Source organism: Beauveria bassiana (genome assembly GCF_000280675.1).
Source record: "Beauveria bassiana ARSEF 2860 unplaced genomic scaffold BBA_S00021, whole genome shotgun sequence".
Lineage (NCBI taxonomy): Eukaryota > Fungi > Ascomycota > Sordariomycetes > Hypocreales > Cordycipitaceae > Beauveria > Beauveria bassiana.
Window position 1 is genome coordinate 73,050 of NW_007930856.1, and position 15,999 is coordinate 89,048.

Here is a 15,999-nt window from a genome sequence, read left to right on the forward strand (position 1 = left end):
CTGGAAGCTCAACAGCCATCTGACTCTCCTGTTGTTTGATGTGACCAAAACTTAGCACCCGATAAAGAGCTATAATTGTTGCGATTGCAGCGCGAATCGCGTGTCCGGTCGTTGCATTTCAGATTTGCGAAGCGCATCAGACTACGAAAATATGGCTGTCGGTCTGGCTTCAAACGTGTCGCTCAACGCCGTTGACGAAGAGGCACGGGCCGAAGTTGATGTCCTTAATTCACGTCTGGACAAAACAGCCCAGCTCACCAAAAAGATCCAAGTATGCCTCGGCAGACTTGAGGCTACGGGCCAAAGCGTGCGCGATGTGGCTGGACCATTGAGTGGCGAGACTCGGCGATTGCAGATACTGGGATCAAGTAAGCTCTCTCGAGAACCTCGCCCTACTCGTCGCTGACTCTATAAGATATCGACTCCGTCATATCCGCAATCGACCGCCTACGAAAACCAGCAGACAGTAAAGATGATGAAGAGCAGATTATTCGGGCTGGCCCCGAAAAGGCTGGTCTGTCCGCCTACCTGGGATCATTGAATCGTATACAGAGGTCGCATGCCGACATGCAAGCGTCCAATTTGCGGGCAAATCAAAGTACGATGGCTGATTTGACGCGCCTCATCAAGAACGGAAATACGCAACTAGAAGCATTCTTTGACAAGCTGCTTCGTAACGAAACACCGCGATCACTCGAGCCATTGCATTTTATTACCAAAGAAAAGGAGTTCCCCGTCCTACCTCAGGAGACCATCACGCGGCTCGGCCTCATATATTCACACCTTGAAAGCAACCAAAGAGCAGCCGGATTCGAATCACCGATTGCGAAAATTTATGCCGAAATTCGCGGGCCATACTTGTCAGCGTCTCTGGTTAACCTGGCAGCTGCCAGCGTAAATACAGCGAAGAAGAAGAACCCCGGAGCCATCTACAGATCCGGCACTAACGGCATCGGAACATATGCACTGGCAATGGAAGGCATGTTCGCCGCAGAGTATGAAAACGTCTGCAGCATATTTGCCCGCGAAGATTGGGGGCCTGTGTTCCAGGCTGCATGCCAAGCTCCTCTCGCCGAGCTAGCCAGAACGTTGCGTGAACTCAACGCTCACATTAAACAACACCTAGCAACTGATTGCTACCTCGCCTATGAAGTCACAGAGATTCTTTCAAAGCTGTCTGGAAACCTAGAGACCAGAACCGGCGAACTCAAGACACAACTTGCGGCCGCTCTCAAGCCCGTGAGAGAAACAGCCAAGTCCTCACTGGCAGAACTTCTCGAGGATACAAAACGCAAGATTGGTGCCGTTCAAACATTACCCAATGATGGTACCCCTCTCCCTATCGTGTCAGAGACTATGCAGCGTCTTCAAGCTATGATGGAGTTTCTCCGTCCTGTGGCCAGCATTATGTTTTCACTTGGCGACGGCGGCTGGAAGAATGGCGCTTCCGCGCGTGGTGTGGACGCCATCCCCAGCCTCGCAACATTCGATGTCACTGCTGACGGCCAACAAATCTTCACACATTACTGCCTCGACATGATAGAGGCGCTCCTCACGTCACTGGACTCGAAGATGCGTCTCCTGATCCGAAACAAGTCTACACAGGGCGTCTTCCTCGCCAACAGCGTAGTCATCATCCAGCGCTCTATTGTGACCTCCGACCTGGCACCGCTTCTGCAACCCCGCCTCGAAGTGCTCGACCCGTGGCGTAAAAAGGCGACGCTCGCCTACACGGACGTGTGCAAAGACCTGTCTGTCTACCTCTTCGACACTATCCACACCTCGCAGCGCGCTCGCCCACAGTCGGGCGGCCCCATCGACTCAGCCACGGTCGTCAAGGCCCTTAGCAGCAAGGACAAGGACAAGATCAAAGAAAAGTTTCAGCAGTTCAACAGCGCCTTTGACGACATGGTGACTAAGCACAGGGCCTATACCATGGAGCGCGAGGTGCGCGGCATGTTTGGCCAAGATATTCGTCAGAAGCTGCAGCCGCTGTATGATCGCTTCTGGGACCGCTATCATGAGATTGACAAGGGCAAGGGCAAGTATGTTAAGCATGATAAGACTTCTATTGCAGCCGTATTCGTCAGCCTCAGCACGTAATAGTGGCTCTTTGCAAGACGTGCTGGACGATGTAGTTGGATGGAAAGTTGAGGCTCATTGCTACTGGCTAGCGAGAAGACTTGAATCTTAATCAGGATCACCAAGAAAACCTATTCGATTCTTTCTTTCAGCTTTCACTTGTTTGCGTTATTTTCTCGGCAGTTACCCGGCCTATTCCACTGCGCTGTCTGCGGCTACCACACCACTGCCGAATATACGATCAATGCGTGTCTTGCGCTCCCAGACAACGCGGTCGTCGCTGCGTCGTTTGAAGTAGAGGATGCGGTGCTGTGGAATGAACTCCTCGTCCGTCTGCTCCGTCTTCCACTGCGCAAGCGCCTTTTCCTGAGGCCCCGCGAAGCGATCCTCGAAACCAACGATGAAGTCATCAGCGTCTAGGGCACGGTCCCAGCGCAGCCGGTTGAGGACATCGGACGCCGGGCGGAACCTACCCATGTCCTCGGGCTTGACGGACGTGGGCACATTGAGCTTTACATGGCGAGTGGCGGCACGGCGTGACTTGGCGTGCGACGAACCTGCTTTGTCGTCGCTGCTATCGAGAGCTGGTTCTTCGTCCTCGTCTGCCCCGTCAGAACTGCTGTCGACATCATCTTCCTCAAAATCATCGAATGCTACGTCGGCGTCATCGAGATAATCTGGGTCGAGAACCGCCGAGGCAATATCGGAAGTGTTGACAACGCTGGCGGCCATCCAGCAAGAATCGGCGTCGTAATATTTGGCATCACTGCGTATTCTATTTTCGAAGTCGTTTGAAAGGCCGTCGATGACCAACTTGGTGGCTTTGGCGTCGTCTTTGGCGCGGTCACCGTCTTCGCTGTTCCACGCTAGGCCGATGAGATAAAAGCAGTGATACTCCGAGCCTGTTACTGTATCGGTATTGGGGCGGTCAATGAATCGCCCAGGCCATAGTCGGGGCAGGAGGGATGGTGCTTTTCTAGTCATGTCTGTCAAATGGAATTAGTCAAGACAATTTATTGCCGAAATATTGGAGAATAGTCTCGACTGACCAGCTAGAACCGCAACGCAGCGCGACTCCAACCAGCTCAGAAACTTGCGGCCGCTCGAAGGAGACGGTCCCCAAAATCGGGCATCAATCTTGACATAGCTTTTGAAGTTCTGGAGGAAATCGCGCACCCCGGAGGCTGCTGTACTGGCAGGACCAAGAATAGTACCCCAAGTTGCACCTGGTTGGGACAATAGAGAATTCGCTTTGGAGAGTTCAGCGGCGATTGACTTGACAGTAGGTGTCGAAGCAGCCATGGCGGTATTTAAAGCTGGCGCATGCCACCCCAAGAGACAGAAAGGCTCCCTCGACGTCCGGTGATAGCGTAGCTCTCTATGATAGAATGGATCTAATACAACATGCGTTTCCCATTCAAGATCGGCATAGTGGCTAAAAAATGTAGTGAGAATGTCCGTTGTCGACACAGCCATTGAGATGGCTGCAAGCTGCTTGCAGATGGGGACGAGCAGAACCGTAATGTGGATGCCGCTTAAGAGACCGAACCGGGCGCCGTAGATGCCGCGCGAGCTGGCCCAGGCCTTGATGAAAAGGAAAGCAACTCTAAACTTGGCCAGATCAGGGATGGAACGCAAAAGGTAGTACAGGTCCCTGGCGGGCTTTAGCTTGGCCAAGGTCTGAACGGGGAGAGCGAATTCGGGGTGGTCGGAGGGCAAGTTCATAACCCGAGGATATCTGCTAGTAGTCAGGTAATGATCGAGCACGTCTGTAGACAACAAGTTCTTACTTTTCTACTATGGAGGTGGCGGCGCAGTAATGAAGAGTAAATTTGATGCCAAGAATCTGGAGCTTTAGCATGGTGCCAGTGCTGGTCGAGGCCTTTCTCAATATGCGCATTCCTCCATCAGAGGCCTTTCTCAGGCGCTGAAGGGCCATGCGGAAAAATGTCTTGGAGCTCATCGTCCCAATGCAGAGGCAGTCGACATGGTCGGAGCTCGTCCACACACCAAGACCGTATGAGCCTACTGGAACGAGGATCAAGCCAACATGTCCGCGACCTTGTTTCTCCGGCTTTGCCTGGTCAATGCCCAGCAAGACATTTTCCAAAATGGTAATTGCTTGCCTCCTTGTCCCTTGTTCACTTGTGGTTGGCACATATCCACAGGCAAGCAATGCCCGCTTGAGGTCTTCAAACCCACCCAAGGAATCCGCGGCTTTGGTCAGCTCGATAGCCTTTACACGATCCAAGATGCTGCCCACGGAAACACCAGTACGCGTGTTCTTCTCCGCAAAAAGACAACGGATACCCCAGTGATCACTAGCGTGGACCAAGCTTTGATCAGCAATCTGCGTCATGACATCTTTGCCAAACATGTTGAAAGCAGCAGGTCGTAGAGGGAGCTGCAAACTATACAGAATGCGATCGTAGCGTTGAGGTCGTTTGTCTAATGCTCCACCACCGACGAGCTTTTTAGCCAACTTGTTCTCGAGCGGATTGAATGTGGCACCTTGCTCTCCCTCGTAGAGATCCATGATGGCCTCGTTGGCTAGCACCACCTCGGACGATTCACCGGTTGTCAGTTTCGTAGCTAACCAGGCATCGTCGAACCCACTTTTGGATAGCACATCGTGGGTATCGTCTAGACACGGTCTACCATTCTTGGAGAGAGCGCCACCTCTTTGCGCCATGTCAATCGTGTAGGAGGAGGTTGTCACGTTGAAGTCGCCGGCAATTATGCACGGGTTCTTGTTGTACTTTTGATGGAGATGCTGCTGCAAACTTGAAACTTGGGCCTTTTTAGACGAGAGGGCGTCATGCGTCAGGCCCTGGCTCAAGTGACAGCCCACGACGATGAGCGGCTCGGTAATGGCCTCGGACAGAGGAGCGAAAAACGAGATGGTCGGAAACGTCGCGACCGCAGACCCTTTGTGTCGGCGGTGGAGCGGGAGGTATTTCCATGACAGTGGAAACTTGCTCAAAATTACAATATTGAGGAGACTGGGGAGAGGGCCAATCCCAGGCTGATCAGGCGGGCCATGAGTACAGTAAGGGTACTTGGCGCAAACGACTTTGTCTCTGAGGAGGTCGGGAAGAAAGTGGTCAGACACTTCTTCTAGGACGAGTACATCAGCTTCGGCACGTCGGGATAAGAGGTTGGCAATGAGAGCCGAATTCCTCGACGTGTCGGGCGGCCAATGAACCTCGGCGTGAACATTATAAGTAGCAACAATGAGAGAAGTCAGGACGTTTGAACTTGGCTTCAGCGATGAAGCATCAAAAATCTTCCAGATTCCATTGCTTGGGTGCCACTGATAAGCAGGCTGCGCATATGCTCTAGAGGCCTGAGAGTGGCCATTCTTATCGTCGACAAAGACAAGTTCGTCCCGAGGAAGCGCAAGCTCGACCCAGTCTCTTGATTCAACATTGAAACGTTTCCAGAGCTTCATCCGCCGAAGCCCATCCGCGGCATCTCGGCAAGTATCGCGGACCATAATGGCAAGTTGTGGCGCATCCCAAGACACTGGTGTCAGCAGACGGGCTTTATGCATTAGGAAATCATGTGTACTCGAGCATGCCTCGTCGCTCTGACCAACAGTCAAATGAGGATGATATTCTAACTGTGCCGACCAGCCTAGTGACAAGCGGACCTTGTTCACAAGCCTGAGCAAGTCGGTCGCTGCTGTGTCATTTGGTTTCAAATACAGCGTCCTGTGTTTGTCGTGCACAAAGACGTCCGCATCTGAGAGACAGACCCGTCGTGGAAGTAGACTAGACAGAAAATCGAGCTGAACAAGAGTCGTGGCAGCGTCTTGGACAGCACTGGGGTGCACAAAGGGATAGACAAGGTTGATGTGTGGTGGCCACTTGGCGTAGGCCTTGTCGTTGAGTCTTCGCAGCTGGTTGATGGCTGGCCAATGGCATTGAGGAGGGATGATGCATAGTGCTGTGTCATGCGACGACGCATAGAATTTCGATTGTGGGTCAGATTCTAATGTTGTCTCCATGATGAAACTGGGTGGTTGCCTGGATGATGAAGATGATACTCAAGACGGGGTTGACGCCCAAGTGGTGTGCTCGTCAAGGCTCGCAGAACGCTCAGAGAAATGCAGAAAAAGGATGCTAGGATGATGGATGAATTGCGACAATGTATCGCAGAAAATTTCAGGGTTTACGTCTTTTTAAAGTATATGCAGAGGCAAGAGGTGAAGCTCAGCCAAAAGTAATAAGCGTGGTTATGCTGATCTTGGGCGGGTTTCAGAAGGATCATAGGCCATATCCACCAGTGAGTCACACCTTAAGCACCAGCAGCGACTCTTCAATTTAGCAGATGCCTAATCTATAAAATGACTGTCGTGTAGAAAGAAGGCTTTTTTTGACTCACGAAATATTCAAAACTAAGAAAATTCGGTGAATGACTGCAGGTTTCGGTTCAGGATGGTGATCAGGCTTAGTGGGGTTGGTTGGCTAGGCATTCGTTTATACAATATAATACTCCAACATTTCCACTCTTATTTATATTTTTTTTCATTTATATTTCCTCTTATCTATATTTCCTCTTATTTATATTTAATTTTATTCAAATTTTCTCTTATTTATATTTCTACTCTTATTTATATTTTCTCTTATTTATATTTTCTCTTATTTATATTTCCTCTTATTATATTTCCTTTTATATTTATTTCCTCTTATATGTATTTATTCTTATTTACATTCCGCCCTATTGTCTAAAGTCTATGCCCTCTGAATCTATATATAAAAAGCACTCGGTCCAAATGCGCCGCTAGTGACTACAAAGGTTGACAGCTTGTGCATCTTGGTGCACATTGTGCCGTTTAAACAAGAATACAACACATGTTGCCATGCCCACTCCAGCTAAACCAATCCCTGTATACAAGCCTGAGCGAAACCCGTTGAAGCGATCGTCGGATGAGTCGGACGGCCCTCGTACGTTGACTTCGACGGTTCCAGCAATACCGACGCCTAGTGCGATGCCGTAGTTGACAACAGTATTGACCAGACTAGCCCCGATGCCTTGGTGTTGTTTCGCCACTGCATTAGACAGTGTCAATGTCGCTGCGGGGAAGCTCATGTCCATGCCAAAGGGCATTACAAGCATGGAAACAAAAATCTGGCCCCAATATATCTGATGAACAGGGGCGAATGAGGTCAATATGATGCCAATGGTAAATGCTGTCAACGCCATCATCATGACCAATGCCGGGCGGACCTGCAGCGGGCCCAAGAGTTTGCCCGTGATGAAAGCAGCGACTGCGCCGGCAATAATAACGGGCGCAAAGTACACTGATGTAAGGACTGGCGATAGACCACGAACATCTTCCAGAATTTGGACCAGGTACAGAGTCCAGATACCAAAGGTGGCCCAACCGCAGACGAGTGCAGCGAGAACAAAGCAAATGTCAGGCTTGAACGCATCAAACGGCAAAAGAGGATGCTCGCTCATCTTGAGCTCCATGTATGCAAACCCCGCAAAGAGCAGTAAGCCAAGTATAAGCGGCACAATAACTGTTGGGGTACGCCAGCCGCTGATGGGTGCCTGCGTCCAGGCAAAGTTGAAGAGAATCAGAGCCGTAACGCCCACGACAGCCGCAGGCGCATCCAGAGCCACAATCCACGCGCGCACTGAGCGAGGCTCCTCCTTTCGCTGAGGCGGCTTCGGGATAATCAAGTATGCCGCCACGGCCAACACGGCGAGCCAGACGGCCATGGCCCAGAGCGCCCACGGCCACCAGGCCATGGCCAGCAAGGACCCAAAGACGCCGCCGCACACGCCCCCAATCGGGGCCACCGCGCCAAAACACGCAAACACCATTGCTTTGCGGTGGCTCCCCGGCGGATACGCCGAGCCCAGAATGGCCAGGGCGTTGGGCAGGCACAGCGCGGGGCCTATGCCTTGCAGGACGCGCGAGAAGACGGCGAGGGTAAAGTCGGAGTAGACGCTCAGGCCGGATACGAGCGACCAGAGCGAGAACCAGGCGAAGCCGACAATGAGCATGGTTTTGTAGCCAAAAATGTCGCCGAGTCGGCCAGAGATGAGGATGAAAGTGCCGACTGTCAGGGAGTAGCCGGCAACGAGCCACGCCAGCTGGGCAGGGTCTGCAACGCCAAAGCTACGGCCGATTTTTCGCAAGAGGACCAAGGTCCCCATGTAGGCAGCCTCTGTATTGACACGCAAATTAGTAACAATGGTCAAGTGTGAGAATGGTAAGATGGTAAGATGGCAAGATGATAAGATGGTAAGATGGTAACAAGGCGCAAAACTTACGAGTACAGAATTGAGCCATACAGACAATTCCAACAAAGAGCATCTCCCTGGTCTTGGACATGGAAGATGATATCCAGACCGACTCGGCAATTGAAGGTTCCTTGACCGCAGTCGAGTTGTCGCTGAGAGCATTGTGCGTGTCGCGCTCCGACACGGGGAGGACAAGGCCTTCCTTGTCTGCCATGCTGAAATGCTAGACGGCCATTGCAAACCTGAATTGATGCACAAATCTGGCATCATCAACAAAAAAAGTTGAAGTCGGGGCTTCAAAGGGGGAGGCGGTGGGGGTCGGGGAATTGGTTGTCAATCACCGACGCTAGGAAGCGGGCATCGCGGGCATCCCGCCGGCAAATGTTGCAACATCTGATAATTCTAGGTTAATTGGACGCTGAATATTACGCCACCTGTCACGACCTCATCGCAACTCCGGCTTTTGTTTGTTTAGTAGATCCATGTTGTCGTCTCGGTTTGCCGAGTCAAGATGAAGCAGTAAAGTAAGCATTTGAGTATAGACGGAGCGTCGGCGAATTGGCCACTTGTGCTGAGCGAAGCACAGATTTGGGTCGAGAGCACAATACGTCCAGAAATATACCCACAGAAAAAAAGAGGTTAGGGAAACCGGCAACGCAATCGCCTTTTCAATCAATATATTGTTTGTTGTGCATATTGACTGAGTGCACTCAATTCTCATTGCCTGGGAGTCATGAAGTCTCCACTTTAATTTATATGATGCTCTTGCGTGACTGACTTGTAGGATAATGATTGATAACACGAATCAAGACTGATTGCCTTTACGATAATTATCATTGTTAAAACTAACATTGTTCATTCCGTCATTCACGGGCAAAGGAGGCATGCGACTTATAATGTTTTAAATATCCTAGGCTGATTGATCTGCGCTACTCGATGCCTTGTCGTAGATGGCTGGCACAAGTGGATGCAGCAACCTGCAGTGAAGAGCGTGGAGCTACTCTGTTGGTTTTTGGCTTAAAGCCGAGCTTCTCATGTCGAGGTGGGGGGTTGTGACTTCTTCCAAAAGGGACTTGTATAGGCGGGGAAGAGAGAGAGAAAAAAGAAAAGGCAGCTATTAAACAAGTAAAGTAGCCTTTTTTAAAGAAAACGCAACGATTGTACTGTATTATTCCCAAAGAAAGCTGATACAACAAGTGCACTTTGATCTGCGTAATGGTTCATCCCTACATTATCGGACATGTGCGCCAACGCTGCCATGCTACAGTGGGTGGTGTAGTCAACAGATCAATGAACGCCGCCAATGGCACGCCGGAGACGCCGTTTACATACTAGGTACCTGCGAATAAACTAATATATTTCTAATCTTTTAATAATTAAACGCACAGCTGACACGCGCCATGACGTGCAACAACGCGAGGCGGAAGCTGCATTTCCGCCGACTCCACTTTCAGCACATCCCCCGTTATTAGACTTTTTTTGCCATGGCCAACCTTTGCCGAGTTTACACACCAAACCCACCCCAATCACAAGCTTATCCCCTCCGAATAGGCCGAGGGTTGTTGTCCAAGAATGCGGGGTTGTGCCTCGAAAACCTGCCCTTACCCAGAAATCCCCCCCCCCCCAGCTGCTGGCGGGGTCGCTGCAAGGGGACCTATCGTTCTGCCAGTCATCATGCGAGAATTTGAAGCTTTCCATGTGACGGATTCGCCATCGACGAGGCCCTTTACCGAGAGGAGTAATGGCTTCTTCAGCCGGCACAATAGTGTGAGGGGGTGTTGTGGAGGAGGGTCCGTGAACCGTGAAATGCACAATAAAACCACAAAACAGCCCTTTTACCCAACTTACTGGCCATCCTACCATGTTTTCTACACGACAATTAACTACATTTCATAATTATAAAGAGGGTAACCTATAAAGAGGGTTAAATCACAAAGAGGGTAAATCACAAAGAGGGAAGAAAAGTATACAAAACCTTACTTTGTTACTCGCCTCTTCCCTTCACCATGGCGACTGTCGAGCGCAACCCCAAGGACTCAATGAAGTCGACATGGCGAACCGCCGACCGCAGCCAGTGGAATCTTGCGCACTGGTTCTACGAGCTCTTCAACCTCCACCTCATCGATCTCGAGACGCCCGTCCCCATCCACGTCAAATCCGACAAGATGCCCTACGTCCCCGAACTCGTCATGCACCGCTGGATCCTCACCCACGCCGCCGTCCCCGTCGCCATTCAGCAAATCTACTTTATGTACACGGGCCACAACCTCAGCCCCCTCGCCACCCTGATCCTCTACTCGGCCGCCTTCAAGTTCAACGCCATCCGCCAGCTCAAGACCATGCGCACCATGGGCCAGCGAGTCGGCTTCCTCGACGGCGACGAGCACGACCGCGACGGCATCCCCGACGTCGGCGTCATCAAAGTCTTTCTCTCCTTGATCTACACCTCCATCTCGCGGCCCGTCTTTACCGTGCTGCTGAGCTACCGCGCCGCCGTCGCCCCGCAAGACGTCAACTGGGCCTGGCTGCCCTTTGAGATTGGCTTCTACAGCATCATTCTCGACTTTTGGTTCTACTGGTACCACCGTCTCATGCACGATGTGTCCTTTCTCTGGAAGTACCACCGCACCCATCACCTGACCAAGCATCCGAATCCGCTGCTCACCCTCTACGCCGACACTGAGCAGGAGATTTTTGATATTGCGGGTATCCCCATCATGGCCTGGGCCACGATGAAGCTCATGGGATTTCCCATGAGCTTTTACGAATGGTGGTTCTGCCACCAGTACGTCGTGTTTGCCGAGCTCGCTGGCCATAGCGGCCTGCGTCTGCTTGCCAGTCCGCCGAGCACCTTTACTTGGATCCTCAAATTCTTCAACTCTGAGCTCGTCATTGAGGACCATGACCTCCACCACCGAAAGGGCTGGAAGAAGAGTGGCAATTACGGCAAGCAAACCCGTCTGTGGGACGTTGTCTTTGGCACATGCAAGGACCGTATCGAGACCAAGTATGACAATGTTGACTGGGATACTGCCATTGGCATGCCTGCATTTTAATGTCTTCAGGTCGGATATTATCAAAAGTATACGCAAGAGACTCAAATTGCACCGCCAAGTTACCACATGGTGGCCGAGTTTGCACTCTGCACAAAACATATAGATGGAGTGTATTCAGGGTAGTACCTCAAGATCATTTTTATACCTACTACAAATCTAGAGATGGTGTATTTAGAGCATTACCTTATAATCAATTTAATTTCTACTTTGACAAAAGCACATGCCCGCAACGCGCTTTATGAAGGCATTATCCGATGACTTATACAAAAAACATCTCGTCGTCTAACTACGAAAAAAAACTTTGCCAGAGTGCTACCTTGTACGCAGCGGCATCTTCCCAATGTATATCAATTCAAAACCTGCCAAATCTATATGCTCAACGCCGACAATCATAGAAATAATGCAAAGAGTATACACTTTGAAACAGAGTCTAGCCGACGTGCCAACGTGGAAAAGTATGCAATCGAAGAGTCCAGCTCGTCACGGCGCATTCGTGCGCAAAGATACCCACAGCAGGCAGAACATAAATAACGCAGCAGCGAAAAGAACGTATCTGAGCCTCGCAGGGTGGTTTTGCCGGATATCGTTAACCTCCAAGGTCGTTTCTTTGGCAATCGCACTCAGCGTCTCACTGCCAAGCTTGTAGTAGACCAGACCGCCGAGTGCAATCGAGTAGCCAACGAATTGCTGGCCAGTGACGGGGTCTCCAAAGAGCAGTATCGACGAAGCCACCAACAGAATGTCCTTGAGTATGCCAGACATGGTCAAGACAACGGCAGAAGTTTTGCCGATCTTGGCAGAGAGTTAGGGAGCTGAAAGAATAGTGCACTTGTGCTGAAGCAACGTACCAAGAGAACCGTCGAGACGTTTAGTAAAAATGCGACGCAAGCATTGACGATGAACAATGGAATGCCGACACTGGAAAAGTCGGCCAGTCTCATGCGCGGGACTTCGACAACAGCCATCAGGGCACCGTTGATGGCCGCACAGGCTGGGGCGTAGTAGTACAGAGAGACCATGGGGCTCATCTTGAACTCTGGCGAGCTGAGTAGTCTCTGGACCATGACGAGGCGCAGAGCCTCGAAAATAATGCCGCAGACTTGAACTGTAAACTTGATGTTAGATATCGCTCCATGTGAGTCTCATCAACGGTTAAGTGACTGTTGCCTACATAAAAACCCCAGTGCATGAAACTGAATCTCGCCAAAGGAAGCAATGACGACTCCGAGCACAATGAGAGACACGTTGCCGAGCACCTTGAAGTTGGGTGGCACAATCTTGAATGCCCAGGTAGCCAAAAGTGTCACCACCGCGTTGGACGCCTATAAGAGTCAGTATAAATTCCCATCAAGCTAATCAGTGGCCATACCTTGAGCATCTGGATGAAAGAGACGCTAAGGTAGAGATAGGCTAGATTGCCTCCAATCAGGCTCAGACTGAATAAAATGACAATGGGCAGAATCGCTCGCTTGTAAATCTCAAAGTCCATGGGCACCTTGTGTCGCGAATCTAGCAAAGTTGTATAGCGAGCCATGAGCTGCGTCATGGCAGCGGCAAATGTCATGTGCCATGTTGTCAAGAATAGTGCTAGCAGAGAGTAAGTATTAGTTTGCGCACGGCTGTATGAGCAGCACCGAGATGTAACTGACGGAAGCCTATAATATGGTGTTAGAACGAACAGCATACAACCTAAATCTGGACTCACGAAAGTTTGCAGCAGCAAGAACCCATTTGTTGAACAAAATGACGCCTGAGCTGGTTGCTATCCAGAAGCTAGTAACAGTTTAGTCGGGGCAAGCCGCCTCTTGCAGGCTTTGATGCCACTCACGCAATGTAAAATGCCGGATGAAGTTTCTCGGTGATGAGTGTGACCTGGGTCAATAATCGGGGTTGCGCAAGCGGCAGCTTCGTCTTTTTCTCCAAAAGGCCAGCTTCAAGCTCATGCGCCTCCTCGGGTTCAGGCGAGTGCCGCGCGGTCGTCGCATCGGATCCGGCCATTAATTAATTCGTATATATGTTCGAGGGGCCACCAGAGGGCGTCTGAACAGGAAGAGATTTCGGGACGGCTGGTACACAATTGGGTTGCACCGCCCATTCGTTGATGACAACTCGTCAGATTGCGCTGCGCAAGCAAGAAAGTGGAAGCGCAATCTGTCAAAACTCGCCAGAGTTGCGACGCGTTTGCCATGATGCTATTGGACAAAGGCCATAGGCGTGTCATTAGGCGTGGGCCCACAGCACACCCCTTGCTGCCGCTGGGGGCGAAAAAACATCGCCCGTCTACTAGTAGGCTATCGGCAACATCCAAGTAGTTATACTAATAATTACCTCTAATAAGGTAGTAAAACTATAGTAAAATTTAGATATTATACTCTACTCACTAAATAGTCTTATAATAAGAAGAGATATCTAATTTATAAAGGCAAAGTAGATATTTAATAAATCTTAAAACTAGTAGTATAACAGTAGTAGTAGTCAGCAATGCATTTTTTTTTTCATCTACTATACTATCGTAAACGCCACGTAGCGTGTCATGAGGATAGTAAATGAGCTTTCGTTGAAGAGGAGTGTTAGGCTACGCTAGTTAGTATACTTTTATAAGTTAAGACAAAAGTATAGCAGTAGTATATCTACATATCATTTTAGCTACGGTAGTGCTTCTACATTAATCTAGTTCATTATTTAGTTGTAAGCCTCGGCCAACGTTGCTTAAGCCTGCCTATCATACACTTTCCAGTAGTATATATCTATAATGCTTACTTGACTCATCATTTTTACTGACTACGACTACGACTATATATACTTGATTCTTAAACCTACATGACTAAGGTAGCGATGTGGTCTCGAAACGCGGGAGGCCTCGTCTCAGAGTTTCGAGTCAGTTGCTGTCGTAGGTTAGTCTCAGTCCCGTTAGTAATAATAACACTAGGTACGATAAGCGAACGAGGCGGCGATCATTGAAGAACAATAAAATAGACTAAGTGTCAAGTGTAGATGAAACAAAAAGGAACATCCAAGGCCTACATGAATCAGGAGATACTAGTATATATGTAAGCGAGTCGCGGTCTTAGTCGAAAGCTACATGTCGACATGACTTAGACACTACTAAGCTTGACTACTTACTTCAGACAGCCAAAGTTTTGATACAGCACGTAGCTAGTGTTTTAATAAACTGGAGAGTCAATGCAGAGGCCTCATCACCTCTTTTATAAGTCATTTAAACGTTACCTTTACCATTAGACCTATCTAGTCCTAACTACTTAATAGTTTAGATATAACTAGTAAGTTATTAGGTTAATGATAAGTCCTCTATTCTAGACTAAACTTATAGTTAATAGAATTAATAGTCTATTTATTGTATTACTATATAAGGTAAGTAGATACTATTCTATATTAGTATTCCTTATTACATGTGTGTAGTATTCTTTCCGACGTGCCTACTGCTTGAATCGAGTGTAACACCTGTTATACAATGCCGGAAACTGTTTGCGACAGTTATGCGACCTAGACTTCCTTGGATAGGCATGCTTCTAATCACCCTTCTATGCCCTCGAATAAGGATATACTCTAGAGTGCGGGAAGGCTTCGTCGCTAGCGAGGTGTCTATCTGTCTGTCCTTGCATAGCCAGCTTAAGCTTTTGTTGCATGACTAAATAAAGAAAGATAGGGTAGCGATAAGGGGAAAACAAAGTCAGAAGAGTTATTCCAACCTTGGGAAACTATAGGCTTAAGAGGTATAAGTATAGTCTCATCCCAGCCTTAGACAGACACTTTCTCATTATCATACACAGATTAACGCTTTTATCTTTATAAACTATTTTCGCCCTTTATGACCTAGTATTATTCATTTTCATTTTCAAATTCATTGACTAACCTGGTAGTCACCTGACCTTTCCCCCCCAATCTCACAATATACTATAATAACTAGAAAAATGGTCCGCCTTATAGTTGCCTCTGTACTTACCTGTTAGTCTCCCCCCCCCTCTCCATCCTCGACCAACGACCTTTTTCCCTATCAATATCATAAGATTAACCCGGAACCTTTCTCCGCAGTCGCTCTATCCGCCTACGCCACCGGTAACGCCGCTGGTAACGCCGCCGGTGCCGCCAACATCGTCAACGGCCAGGGTAAACAGTCCAATCAAGGAGCCTGCATCTCCGACGCCGACTGCAGATCGGGCTGCTGCGCCGGCCTCAACAACGCCGCCGTCTGCTCCGCCCGCAACGCCGCCTTTGACCAGGGCAAGCGAGGCTGCGGCTTCCGCGGCGCCGGTGCCGGCGGTACCGCTGGCATCGTTGGCAACAACGGCCAAACTGGTGTCATCGGTGGCAACAACGGCCGAACTGGTGTCATCGGTGGCAACAACGGCCGAACTGGTGGCAACGGCGGTGTCGGTGGTGTAGGCGGCCAAATAGGCTTCCAAGATGATGGTAGACCAGGCTTCTTTCCAGGTGATCGTGGCCCAGTCTTCCCAGGTGATAGTGGCCCAGGCTTCTTCCCAGGTGATAATGGCCCAGGCTTCTTCCCAGGTGATAATGGCCCGGTCTTCCCAGGTGATAGTGGCCCAGGCTTCCCAGGTGATGGTGGCTTCGGTGATGGTGT

At 49.8% G+C, this 15,999-nt stretch overlaps 6 protein-coding genes across 6 annotated transcripts in view; 3 read left to right on the forward strand and 3 right to left on the reverse strand.

Moving 5' to 3' along the window:
• Positions 1-151: 151 nt before the first annotated feature.
• On the forward strand, positions 152-2,103 carry BBA_06829 (Exo70 exocyst complex subunit; the record flags this gene model as incomplete). The annotated part of the gene is made up of 2 exons (XM_008601926.1): positions 152-368; positions 416-2,103. The coding sequence occupies 2 exons, from the start codon at positions 152-154 to the stop codon at positions 2,101-2,103; spliced, it is 1,905 nt and encodes a 634-aa protein (XP_008600148.1).
• A 171-nt stretch (positions 2,104-2,274) lies between these two features.
• On the reverse strand, positions 2,275-6,091 carry BBA_06830 (endonuclease/Exonuclease/phosphatase protein; the record flags this gene model as incomplete). The annotated part of the gene is made up of 3 exons (XM_008601927.1): positions 2,275-3,068; positions 3,132-3,820; positions 3,873-6,091. 3 exons carry the CDS (start codon positions 6,089-6,091, stop codon positions 2,275-2,277), a joined length of 3,702 nt encoding a protein of 1,233 aa, XP_008600149.1.
• Positions 6,092-6,867: 776 nt separating this feature from the next.
• BBA_06831 (major facilitator superfamily transporter) lies at positions 6,868-8,554 on the reverse strand (the record flags this gene model as incomplete). The annotated part of the gene is made up of 2 exons (XM_008601928.1): positions 6,868-8,264; positions 8,371-8,554. 2 exons carry the CDS (start codon positions 8,552-8,554, stop codon positions 6,868-6,870), a joined length of 1,581 nt encoding a protein of 526 aa, XP_008600150.1.
• A 1,792-nt stretch (positions 8,555-10,346) lies between these two features.
• BBA_06832 (fatty acid hydroxylase superfamily protein) lies at positions 10,347-11,396 on the forward strand (the record flags this gene model as incomplete). The annotated part of the gene is made up of 1 exon (XM_008601929.1): positions 10,347-11,396. One exon carries the CDS (start codon positions 10,347-10,349, stop codon positions 11,394-11,396), a length of 1,050 nt encoding a protein of 349 aa, XP_008600151.1.
• A 480-nt stretch (positions 11,397-11,876) lies between these two features.
• On the reverse strand, positions 11,877-13,394 carry BBA_06833 (DMT family organic anion transporter; the record flags this gene model as incomplete). Its single annotated transcript, XM_008601930.1, has 7 exons — positions 11,877-12,188; positions 12,245-12,501; positions 12,568-12,718; positions 12,766-12,983; positions 13,046-13,051; positions 13,102-13,169; positions 13,225-13,394. 7 exons carry the CDS (start codon positions 13,392-13,394, stop codon positions 11,877-11,879), a joined length of 1,182 nt encoding a protein of 393 aa, XP_008600152.1.
• A 1,934-nt stretch (positions 13,395-15,328) lies between these two features.
• BBA_06834 (uncharacterized protein) overlaps positions 15,329-15,999 on the forward strand; it is a gene marked incomplete at both ends in the record, with an annotated part of 1,010 nt that continues 339 nt past the window's right edge. The window contains 2 exons of the mRNA XM_008601931.1: positions 15,329-15,362; positions 15,450-15,995. Coding sequence (XP_008600153.1) covers positions 15,329-15,362; positions 15,450-15,995 — 580 coding nt within the window. The remainder of the gene's footprint in view (positions 15,363-15,449; positions 15,996-15,999) is intronic.